This window comes from Malaya genurostris, chromosome 3 (genome assembly GCF_030247185.1).
Source record: "Malaya genurostris strain Urasoe2022 chromosome 3, Malgen_1.1, whole genome shotgun sequence".
Classification (NCBI taxonomy): domain Eukaryota; kingdom Metazoa; phylum Arthropoda; class Insecta; order Diptera; family Culicidae; genus Malaya; species Malaya genurostris.
Genome location: NC_080572.1, coordinates 241,715,061 through 241,740,898, shown reverse-complemented (window position 1 = coordinate 241,740,898; position 25,838 = coordinate 241,715,061). Strand labels below are relative to the sequence as shown.

General features: G+C 37.4%; 2 protein-coding genes across 4 annotated transcripts in view; one reads left to right on the top strand and one right to left on the bottom strand.

Annotated features, from left to right (window-relative positions):
• LOC131434755 (uncharacterized) overlaps positions 1-25,838 on the top strand; it is a 493,742-nt gene that overhangs the window by 401,478 nt on the left and 66,426 nt on the right. For both annotated transcript variants that reach the window (XM_058601835.1, XM_058601834.1), the window contains exon 8: positions 18,546-18,749. In XM_058601835.1, the coding sequence (XP_058457818.1) occupies positions 18,546-18,749 (204 nt within the window). The remainder of the gene's footprint in view (positions 1-18,545; positions 18,750-25,838) is intronic.
• LOC131434757 (serine protease snake-like) lies at positions 10,478-12,113 on the bottom strand. Of its 2 annotated transcripts, XM_058601841.1 has the most exons (6): positions 11,880-12,113; positions 11,796-11,816; positions 11,444-11,723; positions 11,127-11,380; positions 10,702-11,049; positions 10,478-10,637 (listed from the first exon to the last, which is right to left on the bottom strand). In XM_058601841.1, the coding sequence occupies exons 1-5, from the start codon at positions 11,944-11,946 to the stop codon at positions 10,703-10,705; spliced, it is 969 nt and encodes a 322-aa protein (XP_058457824.1). In that variant the 5' UTR covers positions 11,947-12,113; the 3' UTR covers positions 10,478-10,637; position 10,702. The 2 variants fall into 2 exon arrangements, with proteins under 2 accessions (XP_058457824.1, XP_058457823.1); XM_058601840.1 differs by having other exon boundaries at positions 10,478-11,049; positions 11,880-12,111.

Below are 25,838 nucleotides of genomic sequence, written 5' to 3'. Positions count from 1 at the left end.
GACACCAGAAATGGCTTTCGTCTACATTGATGATATCATTGTAACAGGATGCTCAATTAAACATCATTTATCGAATTTAATAAAGGTATTTGAACGACTTAGAAAATATAACTTAAAATTGAATGCAAGTAAATGCAAATTTTTTAGAAGTGAAGTAATATACTTGGGACATAAAATAACCGATAAAGGCATTTTGCCAGACGATTCAAAATTTGAAGCAATAAAAAATTACCCAGTACCAACAAATAGTGATGAAGTGCGACGATTCGTAGCATTTTGCAACTACTATCGTAAATTTGTTCCGAATTTTTCGATCATAGCTCATCCATTACACCAGTTACTGAAAAAGAACCATCAATTCATTTGGTCACCACAATGTCAAAACGCATTCTATACTCTAAAACAATATTTAATGTCTCCAATTATACTGCAATTCCCAGACTTCACGAAAACTTTTATTTTAACCACTGATGCTTCAGACATTGGTTGTGGAGCAGTTTTATCTCAAAACATAGATGGAGATGAACTTCCAATTGCATTCGCCAGTAAAACTTTTACCCCAGGCGAAAAAAATAAAGCCGTAATTCTAAAGGAGTTAACAGCTATTCATTGGGCTATTAACTACTTCAAATCATACTTGTACGGTACAAAATTTATAGTAAAAACGGATCATAGACCACTAGTATACCTTTTCGGCATGAAAGACCCAACGTCGAAGCTGACTAGAATGCGACTAGATCTAAGTGAATTCGATTTTGAAATACAGTATATTAAGGGTAAGGATAACGTGGGAGCGGACGCGTTGTCACGTGTTGTCGTTACCTCTGATGAACTTAAACAAAAGTCGATTCTAATAGTGAATACGCGATCAATGACACGAAGTCAAAGATCCAAACCGATTGGAAAAAATGAGGAGTGTGAAACCAAGCCTGATCAACTTGCGATGTACACCACCGAAAACCAATCAGAAACAAAAAAATTAGCCAAAATCAGCACAATAATCGAAAAAAATTGCATAACATTTTCAATTTATATTAAAGCAAAGGAAATAAGAAACAATAAACTAAATAAAGGCATACTGAAGTATGAATATAAAATAAATAATGAAAGTCAAATTAGCTTTGCTCTTTCAGACATTGAAGAAGATATGAAAAAACTTCAAATAAATAAAATTGCGCTGTCTCAAGAAGACGAAATATTTAAACTAATTCCCATGGAAGTACTCAAACAAGTGAGTAATAAAACATTAAAAGCCATGCAAATTATAATTTTCATTAGTGATCTTTGCAAGGTAAATGAAATATTGAAAAGGCACCATGAAACGCCAACAGGTGGACATATAGGACAGCATAGACTATACCTCAAACTAAGAGAAATTTATGTCTGGAGAAAAATGAAACAGTCAATTTCACAATTCATCAAGGCCTGTGAATTGTGCAAATTGAATAAAATAACTAAAAATACTAAAGAGAACACACTAATTACAGCTACACCATCAAAACCGTTCGAAATAGTGGCAATCGATACAATCGGACCACTACCAAAGACAAACAAAAATAACCGGTTAAAAACATTTTGGAGCCAAATTGTGAAATAGAACATACAATCTCAAAACAATCATATTTAGTACATAAAAATAGACTAATTAAACAATAAACATTGTATACTTAGGCAGTAACTAATCATCATTATAACAAAATGACGTACTTGGAGGAAAGTTTTAGATGAATTCCACTTCGTTACATTCATCTCCCGAAGGGTGAAGGTGTAATATAACACATTATCCCATCCTAGCATGATCCATTCTAAGTACAGTTTACATTCAATCCCAAACCAAATACGACATTTCCACGTATTTGGATATCCCGGTCATACACCTTACAGAAATGCGCGTTCGCATTTACCTCGACCTAAGTCCACCGAGCAGGCAGCTAGCAATATATTTCGTGATTGCTTGCCCTGCATAAAGCGGAGGTCGATAACCAAATCTATGACATCACAGCTGGGCCACAGCTGTGAACGTTTTTACCAGTCCTTCTCCATTAGCATGACATTCTCTCCCTCTCTATAGTTTTTCCGATTTCTCCCGCTCCAGGTACGTCCGGTAGGAAACGATAAGTTACGGTAAGAATAATTGTACGGCTAGAGATAAGTAGAAATGAAAATACACATTCATTATTGAAAAACCAGTCAACCACTCTGGTTCTTAATCCGAAAGCACTACAGAAGCTACCACTATATTTTGGCTGAACTGCTACCAAAAAAGGTGCCAAATCGTGGTGAAATCTTTGATGTAAAAAATGTATAAAATGCTGGAGAAATCTTTAAAGTGGAGAGTTCTTGAATAACTTTCGAGCCCACCAAAATTAATCATCCATACTGTTTCTGCCCGACTTTCGATAGTAAATTCAGATTTAGAACGGGAGCTAATATGCTAGGACTCTCATTGAAAAAAAAGCTTACAAAACTGCTCGAAATTTTGGTTTTAGTTGCATCATTATTTTGGTAAGAAACACATAGGAGTCCAAAATTCTTGATCTTTGATCTGCTTTCAACATAAATAGCAATTGAAATAATTAATAAAATATGAATAAAAGGAAACCTATAAAACAAACCAGTGCAATGGAATAACATTGAAAATTACGTGACATCAAAAAAATTTCTATCTTTCTTACTTATCAATAATAATTTGGAGTTCAATGAACAGTATACAGCAATACAATATTGAAACTATATTTCAAAGCTAAAAGCTATAATTTCATTATCTACTCAACATTACGGGTACTCATGTTAAGTTCCTTTATCAGGTACCATCGCATAGCTTGAATCAACGTCGGATCGCAATCATGTCTCATATCGTTCTTTTCATTCTGTATTGATTTCAAGACCTCTTCGAAGGTTTTAATGATCATCTGATCTCTCTGTTATATGCATTTTGTTACCGTTAAATCAATCGTTGGGTCTGAGTCGAGTGTTACGAAGATAAAAACAGTTGCATGCCCTGCTGAAGGTGAGCCATCACTTCAGTTATTCAAAAAACTTTTTGAGATTGGTTGATACATCGCCATTCAGTTGTGTGTATTTTGTTATCCACTGATTCAAAGCCAGTAGATCTTCGTCTTATCTCAACGACTTTCGGAATGCTTTGGTGAAGTTTTTTTCCTGCTGACAATATCGGGGGTAAATCGTTTTATGAACTGAGAACTATAAATACATTTGTTACGTCTTTGGAAACAAAGAAAAGTATAAACTTACTTGCCCTTGCAAATTATCAGTGGTTTTACATTATTTTCGGCGGTGGCTATTAATTGCAATAGAATTTTGCCCGTTCAACAATTGTAATTGAAATATTTAGACTAGTATTTTATATAGATAAAAAAATATATCAAATCTCCGTAGCCGAACCGGAAATTTGATATAATGGAGCAAAACTACAGTTTGTTTTTGTTTATTTTTGTTGCTATGATTTTTGCTAATGAGATCATAGCAACCAGAAAAGTGTTGCTGGAAATAGTTTTATTGATAATTACCAAGGGGTTTTTCAATATTGTGGTAACTGGAGGTGAATCACTCACGGACACATTTCGGGACACATTTTGTTCGTAGTATCAGGTCGTGTCGTCGACTGAACGGTTTGAAACAGATTGCTTCGCAGAACACCTTCACATTAGCCAAGGGAATAATTTTCGAATAAATATGAAAAAGCATCGGCATTCGGTTCGCAATTTACCACCACTGTAACCGGTGTTTTAAGAAAGATGGAAACTGCATCAAGAAAATTTGTTCTGCACTACCACGAAAAGTTACGGAGATAGTTGTGCAAAATCTAATAGAAGACATCAAAAGAAAAGTCCAAATGCTCTTCAGAAATGAGAAGAAAATAATCAAGCTCACGTGAATTCGGTCATATGTATGTTGATTATCATTTATATATGAAAAACTTATGAATTTGTTAGAAAACAAGTAATTTTGATGTGGAACAAGCCAACCAATATTTCTAACGATCGACATTTTCAATTAATCGTCACACTTTTGAATCCGCAAATGCACGAGAGTCTTCTTAGATTGATCTTTATTAGAAATCAACACCGAACAAGCGAACCCAGAATATAGACTCTATTTGTCATGATTTGTATTCGTTTTATAGCCGACGAAATTACATCAATAGCCCAAATGTATGCAATTATATGTTTGTATATGCTTGTAATACGAATATCGATATTAAAGGTAGCGCTTCGCCGTGGTCAGGTCGAAGCGAGACAATTCAATGCTTCCTCTTGCTTTTTCGCCGAAAATCCACCCTAAATTGCAGATTTCTTCAATACTAACCCGATTCACGAAAAATCAAAAACATACGATTGTAGATAAATTATTTTACTATGCATTTGGCGAAAAATATCAGTTAAAAAGCGTTTCTTTCGCGAGATTTCGTGCGAGTTTTGTTAAAAATTTTGTTTTCTTTTTTCTTTTTCTCGCTATAAACAACTCGCATGTGTAGGGATGTGCTACGTTTTCAACAAAGCGTCAAAGCGTATAACGAGAAATGTTTTTACGCTACGAAACTAAGGGGATGACAAAAGTGAAAACGTGTCGACTAGCTGTATCTTAGCTTATTTGTGACCGGTATTGGAAGTATTATCATCTTTAGAAAGGTACATTCCTTTAGAATAAAATCTGTTATGGATAATGCTAAATAGAGTAGTTATTTCATAGTTATCATAACAAGTAAATAAACTCTCTTTGACTAACGATATCTCAACGGTTGTAATTTTGATTTTTGATGTTTATAATGATTGTAAAGATAAATCTTCCAACAAAGAAACAGATTGAAAGATTTTCCAATTGCAAGTATCAAGTAGTAATTTTGATCAAACTCCCTTTCACAAATTCAAGCTTGGTCGGAACTTTTAAATATTTTCTTGACATGTTTCTTTATGTTCAAAGCGATGACGTATGTATTTCTATGTACCAAGAAACAATGTATTTCTATGTACCAAGAAGTAATATTTTCAGTTTCCATGAAAATTCAACCATAGCACACATAACAATAACCACATCATGGCAGTTTGATAGAATCGAGTTGAACTTACAAATTGGCTAATAAAAAGATACTTCATTTTCTCATGATACACATTGTATGCAAACATCATTTGTACCGATAAAAATCGTTACTAATTCCTAATTCTACTGAAACATGGATAGAAATCATTTTACAAAGTAATAATAATTACTTACATTTTCTACTCATCTATATTCAACGTTTACGCAGAGAGAACGGAAAACGAAAACAAAAGAAACGTTGTTAGCGTCTACCGCATGTGGCATTTTGCACACCCCAATGCATGCGTTGACATTGTGTGCGTGCGAAAGAATAAGGAAAAACTCATTTATTTTTATAACTCGCACGAAATCTTTCGATAAAAACGTTTATCAGGCACAATTTATATACGAATCGATAGTAAAATTAATTATCTAGAATCGTATGTTCTTGGAATTTCCGTTTTCTTCCCCGTTTTCTCACAATTTTGGGTAAAGTGCGTGAAACCCGTGACCACGGCGAAGCGCTACCTTAAGCTTCTCTTCGCCAGGCTTGTGTTCAAGTTTTGTATGCAAGCAGTTATTTTTATAGCGTTTCTCTACCATTACTACCATTCTGCGAATTCGGTTGCAGCGAACTTTTTCTCATTATCAATCGAGCTCATCTTATATAAATTAGAAATTAGTCTTATGCACTCAAAATTTACCCTGGGGTAGTTGTCAATTTCTCGGGCGAATCTTGCATGACACAAGATCCGATCTTGCATGACACAAGATCAGAGCATACCAATCAAAGGTTCAAATCGTTTTATGGCACTGTTTGCTTTGCTGTCTAGCAACAATCTATCTCTAGCATGCTACGCGTAGGACTGAAACGTTAGCTATAATTTTGCTTATATTTATAGATTCGCGTGCTTCCAACAGCTTCGCTTTTGCATCGATTGACCAATCAGAGCGATGCTTTCCCTTTGATATATCGCTTGGTCCTTCAAAACCGTCGACTATGGCAGGGAAATCCTGTATGCCGGAGATTTTTTACAGGCAAAATAGGACACTGCTAGCTATTAATCAACATTTCAATGATACACAATTAAAAATACATGGCTATGAACATTCAAATCAATACTTAGAAATATTTCCAATCAAATGGTGACATAATATTGATAATTGATACAAAATTGTCTGAGCTGTAATTGTTCAAAACCTGACCACATTTCTACGTGTATTTTTCTTGAGTTTCTAATTTGCAGCCCTATATAGAAACAAAAATGTGTTCCACCTTAAAAAAATAACTGGAGGAAGCTGCTTGATTGCACGCACACCTTGAGGCTAATAATAATTACGATATTTATTGAACATGTTTCTTTTGCTGAAACAGATTCGAACCTACGCATTTTGAGTTGGATGTCGGTGGCTTCAACACAAGGCTATGGCAGCCGATCGATAGTGAGTGTGAATACAGTCATTATATTATAAGCCCTACTAAATAACTTCGCCACACACGAATGAAAACGCTTTCATCACATGCATCGAATGATTTAAATTTTTGTCTCTTTCCTAGCGTCTAGATGTTTTATTTCTTATATCGTTAATACGACTTACTTTACTATGGGGCGCTTTTTAAAAATTTACCCTGTACAAGAATGAGTAGAACTTAATGGTAAATATCTCTTGTTATATTTAACACAGCAACACCATTTTTTCTTCATGTAATCGGAAATATGGTCAGCAATTTATGAGAAAATTTCCATTAGCATGAGATAACCACAATAAACTTAAAATTGAAGTTTTCTTAAATGTTTGTTATGAACAAGCATTAAGGAGAAATTCAGTACCGCGCAGTAAGGCGCGCAAAATTTCAACCGCATGAATCGAACGAAGCATCGCACAAAGCGTATAGTGCAAGACCGATACATAACAGATCGGCTGAAAAGTTCGTATCGTTTCTATGAGAGGGCGCCACTAGAATTAAATCCATACCATTTTCAGTTAGTACCAACCTTCAAAAGATACGTGTATAAATTTGACAGCTGTCTGATTATTAGTTTGTGAGATATTGCATTTCGAGTGAAGCTACTTTTGTTATTGTGAAAAAAAATGGAAAAAAGGTATTTCGTGTGTTGATGAAACACTACTTGATGAGTGTTATCCAGACTCTGCACCGGCCAAAGCAACAATTCGTAAGTGGTTTGCAAAATTTCGTACTGGTCATATGAGCACCGAAGCACGATGAACGCAGTGGACGTCCAAAAGAGGCTGTTACCGATGAAAACGTGAAAAAAATCCACAAAATGATTTTCAATGACCGTAAAGTGAAGTTGATCGAGATAGCTGACATCCTAAAGATATCAAAGGAACGTGTTGGACATATTATTCACGAATATTTGGATATGAGAAAGCTTTGTGCAAAATGGGTGCCGCGTGAGCTCACAGTCGATCAAAAACAACAACGAATTGATGGTTCTGAGCAGTGTTTGGAGCTGTTATATCGAAATAAAACCGATTTTTTTCGTCGATATATAACAATGGACGGAACATGGCTCCATCACTTCACTCCGGAGTCCAATCGACAGTCTGCTGAGTGGACTGCACGCGATGAACCGAACCCAAAGCGTGGAAAGACTCAACAATCGGCCGGTAAGGTTATGGCGTCTGTATTTTGGGATTCGCATGGTATAATTTTCATCGACTACCTTGAAAAGGGAAAAACCATCAACAGTGACTATTATATAGCGTTATTAGAGCGTTTGAAGGACGAAATTTAAAAAAAACGGCCTCATTTGAAGAAGAAAAAAGTTTTGTATCATCAAGACAATGCACCGTGTCACAAGTCGATGAAAACCATGCTGAAATTGAACGAATTGGGCTTCGAATTGCTCCCTCATCCACCGTATTCTCCAAATTTGGCCCCCAGTGACTTTTTCCTGTTCTCAGACCTCAAGAGAATGCTCGCTGGTAAAAAATTTAGAAGCAATGAAGAGGTAATCGCTGAAACTGAGGCCTATTTTGAGGCAAAGGACAAATCGTACTACAAAAATGGTATCGAAAAGTTGGAAGATCGCTATAATCGCTGTTTCGCCTCTGATGGCAATTATGTTGAATAATAAAAACGAATTTTGGCAAAAAAATGTGTGTTTCTATTAAACGATACGAACTTTTCAGCCGAACTGTTAGAATACATAATATTTTCTGCAGTTGAGTGCAGTGGGCTGTTGACATGTTTTGTCACTAGTTATGAACAATTTATTACTAAAATTTTAAACCAAAATTGATTTTCTCGTCTTTCAAATCCCTATACAATTTGTAGTTTCGAGATGGGTTTGACAAGTAAGTTATTGAAATTAATGTCATATTAACTCCCAACTTAAATTTAGGAATCCTAGACGGCTAAAAACAATTTGTTGTGGATATTTCAATTTATGTATGAATTTGAACATTGCTTTTTTTTATTAAATCTGTCTTGTCCCCTTAATTTTTTGCTCTCGTGAGTTCCGCCTTATAATTGTACTGTTACAATTGATAAAGTGACGCATTGAAAGTTTGCAAAATTCACACAATCAATACGTACGTATAATAAGTGCGATTATCGATATTCAAATTGAACTATCGAGTTTAGCATTCAGCAGTTCAATTTGAACTGTATTTGCATATTTAAGTACGCTTTTTGCTCTTCTTTGATGAATGGTAGAATTATTCCAAAGAATTATTCGTGTTTCAAGCTATGTCCAATTAGAATTCGGAACAATAAAATCATATGTGTCTCGGTAACGAATTGACGTACAAATAAGGTTAATATATCAAAACAAAGGTAATTCACTGTACTTTAAGAGAAAAAACATCAATATAAATCATTTCTTTTCGTTCCTAATGAGAATTAACATTTTCTTCTTGATTCTTCTAATCAAACGCTGCACACCTCCGGAGTCAGTAGGGTGGTTTTAAGTTTTTTCCGATGAAATCTACGTTATTATCGCGGTACCATTGGATGACTTCCCGGTTGTAGTAGTAACTCACCAAATCTTGCAAAAACTCCACGGGACCTTTATTGACTTTAATGAAAGATAATGCAAGGTTTTTGAGGAATTCTTTCTTGTACAGCTTCGAATCCATCGTCTAATTCGTCACTAACACGTCTTTGCTCTGCAGCTGCATATCCTTCGACAAATCATCAGCTTTTTTTTTTTGAGGCAAATTTGTCCATAAAATCAAACTTAAACTTTTGACGCAGGTTTCATCAGGAATCCTTGGTCCTTCGTCAAAACCTGCTGGCACAATTTCCGAGCTCGAGTTTTAGTGACGAAACTTAGCTTCAACGTTATGTTTGGTTGCTTGCAGGTTCGTTAGGGACGAAATCCTTCTAGCAAACGGTACTGCGAGCAGCAGCGCATTTTTGTGCATTTTCATTAACTGATAGTCCAGAATTCTGACGGTTCTCAATACCTTCTGGTTCAGTTTGCGGTCATATGTTCCACTACGACGCTTACCTTGAGGTAGAGATGGGCAAAACAGTTCATTTCAAAGAACCGTTCAGTGTTGCAGAATTCTATTAAAAGAACTAGTTCTCGAAAGCCGTTCGATCGTTCTCTTGTTTCGTGAATGACAATAACAGAGACACCATTCGCTTCGGAGTCTCGAAAAAGGTTGAGCGAGCAAAAAAGGTCCACGACTTTAAACTAAAGAACTACCGTTCTAAAAAAAAAGAGCTCTTGGTCATTCATTCTTGCAAAAGAACTAGTTCTTTTGAGCCGTTCGCGAACGAATTGCCCATCTCTACCTTGATACCTTGATTTGATCCACTCGCTCCCTGAAACGTTTGAACACAAACTTAGGCTCAAATGAAAGTTCCAACAGTCTCACAGGTTGATGTTTAATTTCATCCGGGGCCGACTTCCAGTTCCAGTACTACAGGGTAAAGTGTGTTTAGTTATTCAGTGTGACGATGCAAAACAAGGAAAATTCTTATTAACTTGACATAACTGCTTACAAATTGAAAAGGTTATACCACAAACGAATTTCCAGACATGACAGTCACGATCTTTTTTGGCGCACATCTACGGTCCTCCGTGAAACTGGCACCAATGGTGATAAATTGGTTGCACTGCTGAGTTCCCATCATACATTCCTAATGCAAATGTCAAACCGTGAGAATCCTTTCCATTCGGTAGCTCATTTGTATATATTGAGATTTTATGGCACACTTTGGTTGAAATGATAACAATGCAATTAATCTCGCGCTCCACCAAGCGGTGAGAGCGGTCATTTCAGAAGGAACCGGGAACGAACCACATTTTTTTTAAATATTTATATGCACATACATGTCTTTATTATTTATCTTTGGTTATACTAGTTCATACCCAAATAAAGTTTCTTATTTTATTCAAGATTGACTTTTTTGAGAATGTAAATAATATGTGAAAGTCATCATTACCCAACTAGGTGGATTAAAGAATCTTTTTATTAAAATTCCTGCTTCAAACGAAAGTTTAACATAACCTTTTGAAACTATACTAAAGCTACTTAATGTTAACATCACCGAAAGACAAACTCCGGACAGCAATTTCCACTTTCTGATCACTACTGCGTGCACTGGCCCAACGGGACTGTCAGGAAAATGAATGGCAACTTTTATTAATAGAATCATGGTCTCCTTATATTCACTTATACTTCAGTCCCATATCCATACTTCTGTCTCCCAGACAATTTGTTCGATCCAACTCACGTAGGAGGCAATCTTCGTGTAGATGGCTAAACTCTGACCGTAGCCACAGGCATCCTGTCCCCAGGAAACGATTCCAATGAGATGGAACAAACACCCCTGCTGTTCGGTTTTGACTTGAAGTGGACCACCGGAATCCCCTTTGCAGGTGTCTCTCCCATCGAAGCTTCCAACGCACATCTGACTATCAATTATTCCGTTTTGCAATTTACGGATTCTCGGAAAGGATTTCTCGCACACGTTCGAGTCGAAAAGTTGCAATGAAACCTTGTTCAGTTTTCGAGCAGTCTTCATTACTAGAAACGACAAATGGATAATGATTTGAGAACAAACACCAGAATCTTTGCACCAATGGAACTGTGTCGTAACTTACAAAATCCCAACTGTCCAAATCCACTGGCAATTGCGGTCGTATAGTTGAGTGAATTCGACGTCCACAGGCAGGCTGGACGGATGAAGGCGGAAAATTTTACCTTTCGCTTCAGCTGAACCAGCGCAATGTCATGGTAGGCAGTTCTGCCCCGGTACTTCGGATGTCTTACAATTTGGGCGATATCGAAATCCACCTGGTGATCCAGCTCATTCTCCAAATCGTACTCACCCAAGCGAACAACGACCGGGCGACCTCTGAGATAAACTGGACAAGATAAACTAACTCGAAAAAAAAGGAATAGACCATAGCTAACGAACCTGGCACTGTCGGCACCACAGTGAGCCGCTGTCACCACAAACTGTTCACTAATCAACGATCCACCACAAAGGAACTCGTACTCCTCATCACGTTGAGCCTCAGCCGGCCAACCGATCAGTGCATGGTGCGGAAATTCTCCCTCCAGTGCTTCCTCGCCACCCACAATCACATCAACCGTTTGGGAACATTGGAACATTTCCTGAAAGACCGGCACAGGCCGGGCGATCAACGGAATGATGGCCGTCCTCGAAACCGTCAGATTACGATAGCCCTGGCATTCTGAGAGATATTACGCATTATTTATCGTTTATCGATCACGGCTTCCAGAACAACGATCAGCAACAAACTTACTCATCTCGGCTGTCCATTGAGCTGCAAAAGAAGAACATCTATCTTTTAACGACTTCGGGAGATCGTTGCTCGAAAAAAGCTTACCATCAACAACTTCCGTGACCCGGGAGCCGACCAGGAACAGCGACAAACTTACGACAGTCAACAGCATGATTTTACGGTGATTACATTCTGAAACTATCAAACGATCGCTAGTAATAGACTCATCTTTTCGAACCAAACAAATAGAATGTCCGATAGCCGCTAGTATCGAACGAGTTTCTGTTTGCTCGTCTTCTGAGAGTGGGAGATGTTTGAACTATCAGCTAATGAGATTGCACGGTGACTGTTTGTCGCGGAATAGCAAATTGAGGAAGAATGAACACCTCTTAGTAACGATATTTGGTTACGGCAAGTCGAAAACCCACGCTTAGACGAATGATGACAGTGCACCTATAAATCGTCTTATATCGAGAATTTCGAACTGACAACGGATCGACGAACTAAGTAGGCTTCTTTTTCGGCACCATCGGCGGTTTCCATCGTTGGAACAATGACGATCATATCGATTGTGAATCTTTTCGTCATAGTAGGCGAAGTGTTTTGGGGTTTAGCGGTTTCAGTAGATTATTATTTTGGTAGTAGTATCGGTTTTATGTACAAGACCATAAATTTTAAAAATATAGTATTGGAGAGGTCCCATACCAACGGATCGCCAATAGCAGACCTTACACGATCATTAAAAGTGTCATTACTAAGTAATGACACTTCTGCTCAAACGCTCGTCATTACTGCATTACTGTACATCATTACTTTTTAGCATTACACGTTCATTATTAATGATGAGTATTTGTAACTACTCCAGCAATAGCAATATTTTTATTTTCGTTTAGCTGAAAATAAATTTGATTTGCCATTGAAACGTTAAGGTTAATGAAATATTAACAATTTAAATCTACACTTTGTCATTTTTTCGCGTATAGTTCTAAAGATATTCATCACTTCCACAAAAAAATAAGAAGAAGAAATAATGTTGGTAATGATGGAAAATCCGGAATTCCATCATTACTCGTGTCATTACTGAACTCGTAGACCTTACACGATCATTAAAAGTGTCATTACTGTTTAGTAATGACACTTTTAATGATCGTGTAAGGGCCGCTAATTGATCCAAGCCTATTTTTGTGTTTCGAGTGGTAAGTTGAACATGGTAAAAAAATAAGTCATCTGGCAACTATGCTAGCAAAACATTACTTTTATCACCTGTAAGCAGCGCTGCCAACTATACCGATTTTTGGACTCGATACAGGAATACAGATATGCTCTCTCAAAATACCGATATTTCAATTTTCAAACAGATAAATACCGATTTTCAGTTTTTGTGTTGGATTCCATAGGGGTAAAGAAGGTCGAGCGACCTTTTTTTTTTATTTTTTGGTCGCAAAATCAGTTTTCGCACTCACTAAATTGATGTTTGATTTTTCGAGAAAGATATTGTACAGATAGATTTTTTCGCCAAATACAGATTTTTGGAAAAACCAGTTGACAGCACTGCCTGTAAGTCGTATATCATTACAGTTTCTCCTTGTGGCATTATGTAAACAATGGCAATTTGCAGAATCGTTGACGAATAATCAGAAATCATCATTTCTAGAGAATGTCTATTCTATTTTATGAAACATTGTTTTGGGTCACTGATCATACGATCGTAAGCAAGTAAAATTCACGTATTCCACTCATTATTTGTTTCCCATCCAGTTGATTGTTCTTGGCACTGTTCAAAAAACATCATGATTGGTAATAATATATTTTCGATATTGTAATTGTTTAATTAATCCGAACTAAACTCTGCATTTTTTCTATTCATAAATAATAAACAGCATCTATGGTAATAAAAGGTTTCTGCTTGCCGTGCTGCCAGTTTAATAGATATTCCGAAAAAGTACGTAGTCACTTGGCAGATTGCAGAGCGTTCCAAATTATAATTTATAACTGCCTTAGAAAAAAATACAAATTTTTCCTAGAGAGGAATAATAGAATTAAAGCATCTCGCTCGACAACGCGCGATTTACTGATCTCACTATAATAATTAGAGTTTACAGTTTGTGAGAATCGGTCTAGCCACATCTGTGAGTTTCCAGATGAAAATTTATAGCAATGACAATCGAAATGCATGTCATTTTATGAATACAGCCATCTTTGACAAATTGTGGCGCGTTTCAATCTGGCACAGCAAAATCCAGCCAGAAAAATACACGCAGTGAAACATAACATCTTCCAGGAGTATTTATTCCAAGAGCCGAAAAAACCCTTACAACGAAGGGTTAATTGACAACTACTCGTGTGCTTTAAAATGAATGGTAGCAGCCGATTTTGTAAACAGTCGTTTATGTAAACCTGTAGATATGAAATTTTTTCTCTTCAAAACACAACTATATATAACAGTTCAGCTGAAAAGTTCGTATCGTTTAATAGAAACACACATTTTTTTGCCAAAATTCGTTTTTATTATTCAACATAATTGCCATCAGAGGCGATACAGCGATTATAGCGATCTTCCAACTTTTCGATACCATTTTTGTAGTACGGTTTGTCCTTTGCCTCAAAATAGGCCTCAGTTTCAGCGATTACCTCTTCATTGCTTCTAAATTTTTTACCAGCGAGCATTCTCTTGAGGTCTGAGAACAGGAAAAAGTCACTGGGGGCCAAATCTGGAGAATACGGTGGATGAGGGAGCAATTCGAAGCCCAATTCGTTCAATTTCAGCATGGTTTTCATCGACTTGTGACACGGTGCATTGTCTTGATGAAACAAAACTTTTTTCTTCAAATGAGGCCGTTTTTTTTAAATTTCGTCCTTCAAACGCTCTAATAACGCTATATAATAGTCACTGTTGATGGTGTTTCCCTTTTCAAGGTAGTCGATGAAAATTATACCATGCGAATCCCAAAATACAGACGCCATAACCTTACCGGCCGATTGTTGAGTCTTTCCACGCTTTGGGTTCGGTTCATCGCGTGCAGTCCACTCAGCTGACTGTCGATTGGACTCCGGAGTGAAGTGATGGAGCCATGTTTCGTCCATTGTTATATATCGACGAAAAAAATCGGTTTTATTTCGATATAGCAGCTCCAAACACTGCTCAGAATCATCAATTCGTTGTTGTTTTTGATCGATTGTGAGCTCACGCGGCACCCATTTTGCACAAAGCCTTCTCCTATCCAAATATTCGTGAATAATATGTCCAACACGTTCCTTTGATATCTTTAGGGTGTCAGCTATCTCGATCAACTTCACTTTACGGTCATTGAAAGTCATTTAGTGGATTTTTTTCACGTTTTCATCGGTAACAGCCTCTTTTGGACGTCCACTGCGTTCTTCGTCTTCGGTGCTCATATGACCAGTACGAAATTTTGCAAACCACTTACGAATTGTTGCTTCGCCCAGTGCAGAGTCTGGATAACACTCATCAAGCCATTTTTTGGTATCGGCGACACTTTTTTTCATCAAAAAGTGGTGTGTCATCAACACACGAAATACCTTTTTGCCTTTCTCATATAGAAAGGTTATGCAATTACTGTGAAAACCGACTTTTAAAACGAGGCACGGAGGGCCGAGTGTCATATACCATTCGGCTCAGTTCGTCGAGTACGCAAAATGTCTGTGTGTGTATGTGTGTGTGTGTATGTAACGTTTTTTTGAACTTTTCTCGGAGATGGCTGAACCGATTTTCACAAACTTAGATTCAAATGAAAGGTCTTGTGGTACCATACAAAATTCCTGAATATTATTTGGATCCGACTTCCGGTTCGAGAGTTATGGGGTAAAATGCGCAAAAAAACGAAAATATGTGTTTTAACTTTTCTCATAGATGGCATGAAACCGTCTTTTCCTTGGTTCATACGTTCATAGCTTACGAAACTCTATATGCTCTTTCCACAGTGTATGATTATGAGTCAAACATGTTTTTACCTCAGTCTAAGGTGCTCAATTGGCAATGTTTGACCAATGTACCAAAGTATAAACAAAAGTGTACGCGCGGACTTAAGAGGAAATAGTTTTTCACGCAAAAGCAGATCCAGTGTGATATTTTAAAAATGAGACTAAAGACTGTACCAGAAAGTATGGACGCAAGCAAACACCGCTGCCATTTCGCAATGGTTCAGAATCTGTCAATTTTTATGGCTGCGTCCTGTTGTTTACACTCTTCTCTAACCACTTGTGCAGTTGTTTATTCCTTTTCATTAGTTTGTTACTGTGGCTCGTTGTGTGTATTACATTTCTCTCCATGCTCTCTCGTAAATGTGTAAAAAGACTCTCGATGTGGCCGGGTGGCCAAGAAAGTTTTGATATTTTCGGTTACAAGTTTGACTACATCACATAAAATCCAATAAAGCTACCGCTTGTTTGGCAGCCTTGCTGAGCCGATTTTATTTCTCTCTCATGTTTCGTTACGTTACCAGGATACAAGAGCAGAAGAAAATGGTGCCGCCATAGAAATGGACTTACTATTACAAAAATAACATTCACTTAATTTTAATCGCGACAACATATATGTTTTTATGCACTAATCGCATCTAAACTAAATTATCTAGACATTGTCTGGATAGATTTTTGATCCATGCTTTTGAAGGCGAGATATTCAATGAACAAGTTGAAAATTGTCGTTTTCAGCTATGCAATTCTTCCTTCAGAAAACAGACTTTCCCGACCGCTAAAGTCAAACAATCATTCTGAAATTTTCACAGAATAATCTAAACTAATTTTCTAAGAGATTGTCTGTTGGGTTTTTTGATATTCGTCACCGTTTCTGAGAAAATCAGATTTGAAGCGTGAAAAAAGCCCTTTAAAACATCCTAAAACACACTGGCCTCAGTCCTTAATTGGTATACTCTGATCTTGTGTCATGCAAGCTCGGAATTGCATGTTATGTCGTTTTCCCAATGAGAAATTGACAACTACCCCTGGATAAATTTTGAGTGCTTAAGATTAATTTCTAATTTATATTAGATGAACTCGATTGATAGTGAGAAATAGTTTATCGCTTCAACCGATATCGCAGAATGGTAGAGAAACTTAACGCTAAAAAAACTGCTTGCATAAAAAACTTGAACACAAGCTTGGCGAAGAGAAGCTTAATTATCGAAATCACAAGTATGTACAAAGATATAATTGCATACATTTGGGACAATGGTGTAATTTCGTCGGTTATAAAACAAATGCAAATCAAGACAAATGATGTTTGGTGTTGGTTCGGATTGATTGAACTTTTTGATTGTAGATCATTAGAAATTTTGGTTGCCTTGTTCCACATCAATGGCTCGAACAACCCCATGGGGCTGATCCTTGTAGTTTTTTCTTATAGTCGTTTTATAATTTGACTTCACGGTATTGAACCCAAATTTATATATCGGAAAATGGAAACCTGTATGCTGTTCATTTGGCGCCCTTACCTAATTGAACATGTGATTCGAAATAAAGAAACACGTGAATCAAGTAGGCTCAGTGAAATTTTTGCACAAATCAGCTCGTTTGGCGCCAAACGGTTTTATTAATAATCTAGTATTCATACTTTGCTCTCCAGCATTGCATAACTCGATACGCTAAAATTTTTAAAATTTTCGGTGAAATCCAAGTTTATATGATAAAAAAATATATGTATTAAAATTTAAAAGTTTTGATTTCATGTTGTTTGGCAAAAATTTTCCCAATAACGCAAATTCTCTGTATTTGTACCAAATTTATTGAGATTCTTTGAACGGATATATAATTTTGATCATCAATACATTGTTTCTGGTAATGATTCCAAGATTTTGAATCAAAAAAATGTACATGTCATCGCTTTAATTTTTGAGTTATATACAAACATGTGAAAAAAAAGGAAAATTCATATATATTTATAAATTCATCGATTTCTTAATGTTTCTTTTGATTGTGCAGGAATGGTAGTTGAGCGAAAATTGTAGCTGGTATCACTAGCAATCGAATGATGTGTAAAACTATATAGGTCATCGCTTTGAATTTCGAGATATTTACGATAATTGTGAAAAGTCTCATCTTTTCTTAGGTCATCTATCTACAGTTTTCATTATAACTTTGGGTAGACAACCCTATTTTTAGTTTTTTTTCAGTGCATTTTATTTGTGGAAGTATTACCTTTCCAATGGCGAACAAATTTTGAAGATCGGTTGACTAACAACAAAGTTATGACTCGGTAAATTTGAAGTATTCAATATTTTCTATGCTACGTTTATGCCAAAGGAAGGAAAATTGGGCGCGCGAAAAACAACTTGGAACGGGAAAATAAAATTTTCATTGGTTTTCCTTTACCAATCGTCTGCTACAAAGTTTAAGAATCAATCTACGAACTTCACAAAATTCGAGGGTGTAAAATTTATTGAGATTCGTTGAAAAACAGCTGAGCTATGACAACTCAAAGTTACCGTTACGGGGAAAATAGATTGGAGAGTTAGCATGTGAATGCAATTATGTATTGAAAACCACGGAAAGTCCTGTCTCATTCCAATTTCAAATCTTACGCTATGAAGCTATGAACCTGTAAAATCAACAACTATTCAGAATTGTCAGCGGAAGTTCACCTTCTGTGAGGAATCCCAAGCGCGCTACCAAAGCTCATATTACATGTTATTTTTTCCATTTTCCTGACAACGATAACCGCAACAACATCGTAATCGAATAGTTATTGGCTCCATCCGAAACGAATAAAGTGTTCCTAATTTAAAATCTGCTTGTTTACGTCCATTTCCGCAGCACGACGTCCCACCGGGCAAGCATGCCTTCATCGTGATAAGCCAACCGAAAGGCAACCTGGTGTGGGTTTCGACTGACGCTTCGGCCATCAGCTCCGGCAGTGGCACCGGCAGCGGAAGTAGCAGCAGTGCCAGCAGCACCAGCAGCGATAAGGAAAAGTACAAACCACGGCTCCATACCTGGAACGAATGCGACAGTGTGCAGGTAAGTTACTGATTCTTCTACCGGCTTTCCGTACAGCTCTTTTTCGGTCGGTACTTTCCCCGGGACCGACGGTTTTCCTTATTTGGCTTTGGGGTGATGTTGCGACAGCTTCCTTGAAAAGCAAATAACGTTTTGTTTACACGACAATTTTGCACAATTAAATTGTGAAATTTATCTCAAATCCAACGAATGTAAATATCTAATATGATTAGTTTAGATCTGCGGAGCTTGCTTTTCCCAAGCTAACAAAAAACGCACTCATGCTCTAAAAACCCTCTTTCGTTCTCTTTCTTTTGCTCGTTCATTCATTCTTCCCACATAACAAACCAACGAACCAACGAACCCGACAATCGTTTTCAGCTTACCTAAACTGCATCGGTAGCATGAAAATACCAGCCACGTAATGCAATAAAGAAAAAAAACCAGCCTTTTGCTGCAAAGTCAATGTGTGCCACCGCCGTGTTTGTGTTCCCGTTCCGTACCCGTGCTTCTCGCGTTACTTCTCTTTGCTACATGCCTCCAAAAAACCTAATCTGCATCCACAAGCTGAACAATGAGTTCCGATAAAAGGAAAGAAGAGCTTTCACACCACAGCAAACAGGCCAACCGATTAGGGGTAAGCCTCATAAGAAATTCCAGTCTCGTAGTTTTTTTTTCTCCCCCAACTCCCCCCCAGAAGGAAACCATCAAATCAGTGTTCATATACGGGTTGAAGACAGGTTTTTCGGGGATGCCTCAGCCCTTTTTTTTTTGTAGCCGATCTCTAGCCTTTGCTATCGCACCGCGGCACTCCCGGCTGCTGGCAAATACGAAAGTACTCACTTACCTACTTTGGTGGCATAAAACCACATTTATGCTGCTCAAAAACATGGCCACATTATTAAGCCCCTCTCACTCTGTCTCTCCCCGTCTATGTTAGGAAGTGATTAGAATATTACACCATGTATGGGGCAAGGATTTGTTTTCGGATCCAGTATGTAGCTTGGGTTGATTCAGCAGTTGAGCGGCATCTCTGCAGTTTTATCTCAAAGTGCTTTCAACAATCCGCTAATGGTTCTGGTTTCATTTTGTATGATGCAAACAGTCGCCTGTTTTATAAAGTTCAGAAGCATTTGGTTTTTTTACCATAGTAATGATCTGCGGAAACAACGTCGCTAAACTTCTTTTGGAGTAAAAATTTTTTGAAGTGGTTCAAAGGTTCAAGATTCAGATCCAAAATTTAGTGTCAAAATCCAGACTCAGAATTAGGTTCCGAATTAAGGTCCATAACACCCGTCCAGAATTTGTTTTCAGAATTAAGGTCTACAATTCTGGTTCAGACTCCAGATCCACAATCAAAATTCAAAATACAAGAGCAGAATTCTGATCCGAAATAGTCCACCATTCAGGCCCAAACTCCAGGTCAAAAATGCACGTCCAGAACGCAAATCCAAAATCCAGATGTTGGATGCAGGTCTAAAAATCAGGTCTAGAATCCTGTTGCCGAATCCAGGTTTAGAATCCAGGTCCATAATTCAGATCTAAAATTCATTTCCAGAATTCATGTCCAGGATCCATATCCGAGATCGAAGCTCAAAATATTTTTGGAACAGAATTCAGGTCCAGAATCAAGAACCCTGCTCTAGAATCCAACGTCTGGATTTAGGTCCAAAATTCGATTCCAGAATCAACATTCAATATTCAGATGATGGTCCCGAGTTCAGGTGCAGAATCCGTCTTCCGAATCCCGTTTCAGAATTGAAATTTTATATTCAAATGCAGAATTCAGATCCAGTCCCACAAACAAGCAATCGCGTTAAATAACAAAGAGCCGCGGAAAAACTCGACTGTTATTAACCGTTGTGCACTCGAAAAAAAAAACACCTTTAACCACCCGAATGGGTACCCGGGTACCCATTTTTTTAAATCGCTGTAAGTTGAGCATTTTTCAACCGATTGAAGTAATTTTAGCACTGTTGGATTCAGGAACTTAAGCTCTTTGGGATTGGTACCCATAAAGATGGACATGGTGCTCCTGGTTCCCAGGAACCCGGATATCCTAAATGAGTTCCGACATCGAGGCATTTATACACGGATTTCACGTATTTTTGTAATCTTATCTAAGAATTGCTATATGAAATCAAGTGCTATGCTGAGTTGTTATGTTTATATATTTCAGGGGGCATCCGTTATGTACGTAACATAAAATTTTGAATTTTTCTACCACTCCTTTCCCCCTTTGTCGAGCATTTCTCAATCTTTTCACCATGTATTGTCACGTATTTTTGAAACCTCTCCCCCCTAAACGCGTGACGTACTTTATGTATGTTCCCTTATATACTTCACTTTCTTATCTTCAGTTTGAAAATTATTATGTACTTCAGGCCTATTGCGAGGAGCACGCAATACAATTTTTAATTCTGGCAACAAACATTTCGAAACATCACGAAGTTACTTCCCAAACAGTTTCGTTCTCATTTATATTTCCTTTTTTTCGTTCTATGAGAGTAAGTCCAGAATAGGCCAACTACCCTTTAGATGACGTCATTTTTCTACAAAAGGTTCATTTTGGTACGGCCTTTCTCAAATAGCTGGTTTGGAAAAGTTTCAAATTAGTAAATGACATTTATGGTGGAAAACACAAGTGTCGGAACATTCTACGGAAATCCGGATTAACGGGAACCAGAAGAACCTACTACAGCAATATACACGGCCATCGAAAAGTGGATAAATTTCTGAATTTACCCGTACTGAAAAAATTCAAATCGGATGGAATTTGCCTTAGTTACAAGCATTTTTATTTGTGGGTACCCGGGTACCCATTCGGGTGTTTACGTAATAAAAAAAATTTGAGCCCCCCCATTCGACCCCCCTTACTGTAAAATGAAAAGTCAAAGCATGAGAAGTTATGGTCCAACTAGTTCTTGGAATTGACCGAATTGCAGAATCTTAGTTTAAACCTAACTCAGAAATTTCTTATTTTGAAATTCGAAAAGGTACCCGGGTACCCATTCGAGTGCATAAGGGTTAATATGAAAACAAACATCGTCATAGTTACGGCAAATATATACGCTCTTTGAACAAAACTCATGGTTTAAGTTGATAAGATTACTCAAAATCATAAACTGGAACAATAAGTCAAAATGTGTGAATAATTTAATTTAATGATTTGAGTAAAATTTTCTCAGACCATGAGTTTTCTCGCATTTATTCATACATTAGAGTAAGCGTTGAGTTTTCAATCATTTAAGTGAAAAAAATACTGCTTGCAGTTCAGTGCATTTCCATTTTCGAAATATTCTTATTGAACTAAAGAACGCAAGAATACGTCGTTTTCCATTGCCGTTTCTACAGGGTGATTTTTTAAGAGCTTGAGAACTTTTTTAAACAATAAAACGCATAAAATTTGCAAAATCTCATCGCTTCTTTATTTTAAACGTTAGATTGGCACATGACATTTACTTTTTGAAGATAATTTCATTTAAATGTTGACCGCGGCTGCGTCTTAGGTGGTCCATTCGGAAAGTCCAATTTTGGGCAACTTTTACGAGCATTTCGGCCGGAATAGCCCGAATTTCTTCGGAAATGTTGTCTTCCAAGCTGGAATAGTTACTGGCTTATTTCTGTAGACTTTAGACTTGACGTAGCCCCACAAAAAATAGTCTAAAGGCGTCAAATCGCATGATCTTGGTGGCCAACTTACCGGTCCATTTCTTGAGATGAATTGTTCTCCGAAGTTTTCCCTCAAAATGGCCACAGAATCGCGAGCTGTGTGGCATGTAGCGCCATCTTGTTGAAACCACATGTCAACCAAGTTCAGTTCTTCCATTTTTGGCAACAAAAAGTTTGTTAGCATCGAACGATAGCGATCGCCATTCACTGTAACGTTGCGTCCAACAGCATCTTTGAAAAAATACGGTCCAATGATTCCACCAGCGTACAAACCACACCAAACAGTGCATTTTTCGGGATGCATGGGCAGTTCTTGAACGGCTTCTGGTTGCTCTTCACTCCAAATGCGGCAATTTTGCTTATTTACGTAGCCATTCAACCAGAAATGAGCCTCATCGCTGAACAAAATTTGTCGATAAAAAAGCGGACTTTCCGAATGGACCACCTAAGACGCAGCCGCGGTCAACATTTAAATGAAATTATCTTCAAAAAGTAAATGTCATGTACCAATCTAACGTTTAAAATAAAGAACCGATGAGATTTTGCAAATTTTATGCGTTTTATTGTTTAAAAAAGTTCTCAAGCTCTTAAAAAATCACCCTGTAGATCCAGTTTTGAAACCATGAATCATCAATCATTAATGTTTTGAATAGAAAATTTGTGGGTTCAATTATGCTAACTGAGAAGTTCATCATAAGGATATCAAATTAGTTCAATTTTGACTCCAAACCGGTCAAAATGAAAAATGAAACGGCTTCCCGTTTGAAAGAGAGAAGATTTATATAAACAAGAACAATTTTTTTCGTTTTGAGAGTAAAGAACTCAAATTTTGATTTAAATCCCCTCAATTTTTTTCTTATTTTGAGAAAAAATACTCAAATTTTGACAGCTTCGTTCCTTAACCCAAAAGTGGCTAGCACTTTTTATGAAACTAAGTGGTGTGTCACTCTACATTTCTAATAAGTGACACCATCTGTCTGTCAGTCCGGGGACTTTTTAACTGACGAGTTGCAAGCTTTCTTTGATAATTAATATGTTCAAGACGCCGGTTCTAATAATGGTTTCCGAAATGGTTTTCTTTTAAGTTCCCAAAAACACATCTAACACAGTTGATTGCAAATAACAGAAGTGAGCCTCTAGCTCATTTATTCAGTTTGCTCATAGTGACAGGAGTGTTGCGCGCTGCGCTGAAGTGTTGCTGAATACACTCTAAAGTGTAACTAAGTATAATTTAGTTTAAATTCAATATACAATAGCTCTTCCTCCTTAATAAAGAATGAACAATAATTCAAGTAACAACAAAACTCAAAAATATTCGAATTCATCTCCGATTCTAGGTTTTCTAGCTCTTTTCGAACGCCTAGGTAGGCCAGTTAGCGCTACCGGATCTGGTGGAAATTTTCGTTTCCTACTTAATCTAAAAATTTGTGTACCAGGATCATTCGACGGTTGGATAGCATTTCGATCTGGTATTTGCCGGACATCGCTTCCATCTTGTGTTGCCACTACAGGTTCCTCGACAGTCAGGATTGGCCGACCAGTCTTGACCACCCGTATCGATGGTCTTGGCTGATATGGAGAACCTTGTTTATTCGTAACGATTCTTATTTGGCTTCGATGAACCGTAGTAGTCGCCTCGTTTCCAACCATGATCGGAATAAACCGTCACTCACACAAACGCATTGCCAAAGTCACGAAATTTTTCCGAAGCACGAAAGTAGCAATTAAATTGTTTCCGCAGCCAGATTTCTCCTGCTGTGTTAAATTGTACCTAACTAATACGTCGACACCGAATTTATCCACAGTTTCTGAAAATTGTCCAGAAATCGTTTCCGCTGTTCCGCTACTATTCCGAAAATTATCCGCCGCCTGGAATTACTCCAACAGCTTCCTCACGCCGAAATTTTCCTTGCGCCTTAGAAATGTGTCCGAAATCTGCTTCCTTTTCCTAGTCGCCACTAATATGTTCAAGACGCTGGTTCTAATAATGGTTTCCGAAATGGTTTTCTTTTAAGTTCCCAAAAACACGTCTAACACAGTTGGTTGCAAATAACAGAAGTGAGCCTCTAGCTCATTTATTCAGTTTGCTCATAGTGACAGCAGTGTTGCGCGCTGCGCTGAAGTGTTGCTGAATACACTCTAAAGTGTAACTAAGTATAATTTAGTTTAAATTCAATATACAATAATAATGTTATACGGTAAACTGACCACCAAACGTTAATCTCTTTCATGCCACAAGAATGCTAGGTGAACATCTCTGGAGGCATGTTACGGATTCAAAAACATCTTGTGATTTTACATCTTTGACATTCTGAATCCAGGGTAAGAATTCGAATCTAGAAGTCCAGGGTCCCGGTTTAGACATTAAATCCAAAACAAGAATCCTGCTCAAGAACGCAGGTACATATGAAAAATCCAGGCTCAGAACTCAGATCAGAATCAAGGTCCAGAACTTAAGTTCAGATCCAGGTCAAGATTTAAGTTCTAGAATCCAGAATTCAAGAAATTAGAGTTCTTGAATGCTAGAATTCATGAATCCAGGTCTGAAAAACCTAGTTCAGAACCCAAGTTTATGATTCAGATCAAAATTCAAATCCAGACTCCAGACTAAATCTCCAGACTCCAGGTCCGGAATCAAATTTCAGAATTTAGGTACAAAATCCACATTTAGGTTCACACACCAGGTTCAAAATCTAGGACAATTCAGATCCAAAAGTATCCTCGTTCAGAATCCAGCGTCATGATTGAGGCGCGATATTCAGCTCCAGATACAGAAGCCAGATCCAGAATTCAGTTGCAGAATCCAGGCTTAGAATCCTAGTCCTGAAATCGGGTCCTGAATCCAGGCACAGGATTTAGATCTAGAATTCAGTTTCAAAATTCAGACTCAGTATCCAGATTCCAAATCCAGCCCCATAATTCTGATACAAAATTCATTTCCAGAATCCATTTTCAGACTCCAGATTCAAAAATGACGCTAAAAATACTGCAACAGAATTCAGATTTGAAATTGGGGGGTAGAATCCAGTTCCAGTTCTTGAATTGTAATTTTGACAAAAAATACAGAAACCAAATCCAGTTCCACAATACAGAGCCAGAATCTTGGACAATAATTCAGGTTTTAAGCCTACGTTCAAAATCCAGCGCCAACCATGAAGTGCGGAATTCAGCTCCAGAATCCAAGTTCAGAATCCAGACACAAGATTCATATACAAAATTCAGTTTCAGAATCCATATTCAAAATTAGGTTTCGAATCCAGTTACTATAGTCCCGTCCAGAATTTTTCATTTCCAGAATTAAGGTCCACAATTCCGGTCCAAACTATAGGTTCAAAATCAGAGTTCAGAAATAAAGTGCAGAGTCCAGGCTCAGATCCATAATGTAGAACTAGAATTCATGTCTAAAACCAACGACCAGAACGCAAATCCAGAATCTAA

Bases quoted from the DNA above. Each gene is read 5' to 3' on its own strand.
- LOC131434757 (XM_058601841.1), bottom strand. From the start codon at position 11,946: ATGCTGTTGACTGTCGTAAGTTTGTCGCTGTTCCTGGTCGGCTCCCGG. The intron at 11,817-11,879 runs GTAAGCTTTTTT...CTTCTTTTGCAG, and splicing joins GGTCACGGAAGTTGTTGATG to CTCAATGGACAGCCGAGATG. The intron at 11,381-11,443 runs GTTCGTTAGCTA...AGTTTATCTCAG, and splicing joins TGTGGTGCCGACAGTGCCAG to AGGTCGCCCGGTCGTTGTTC.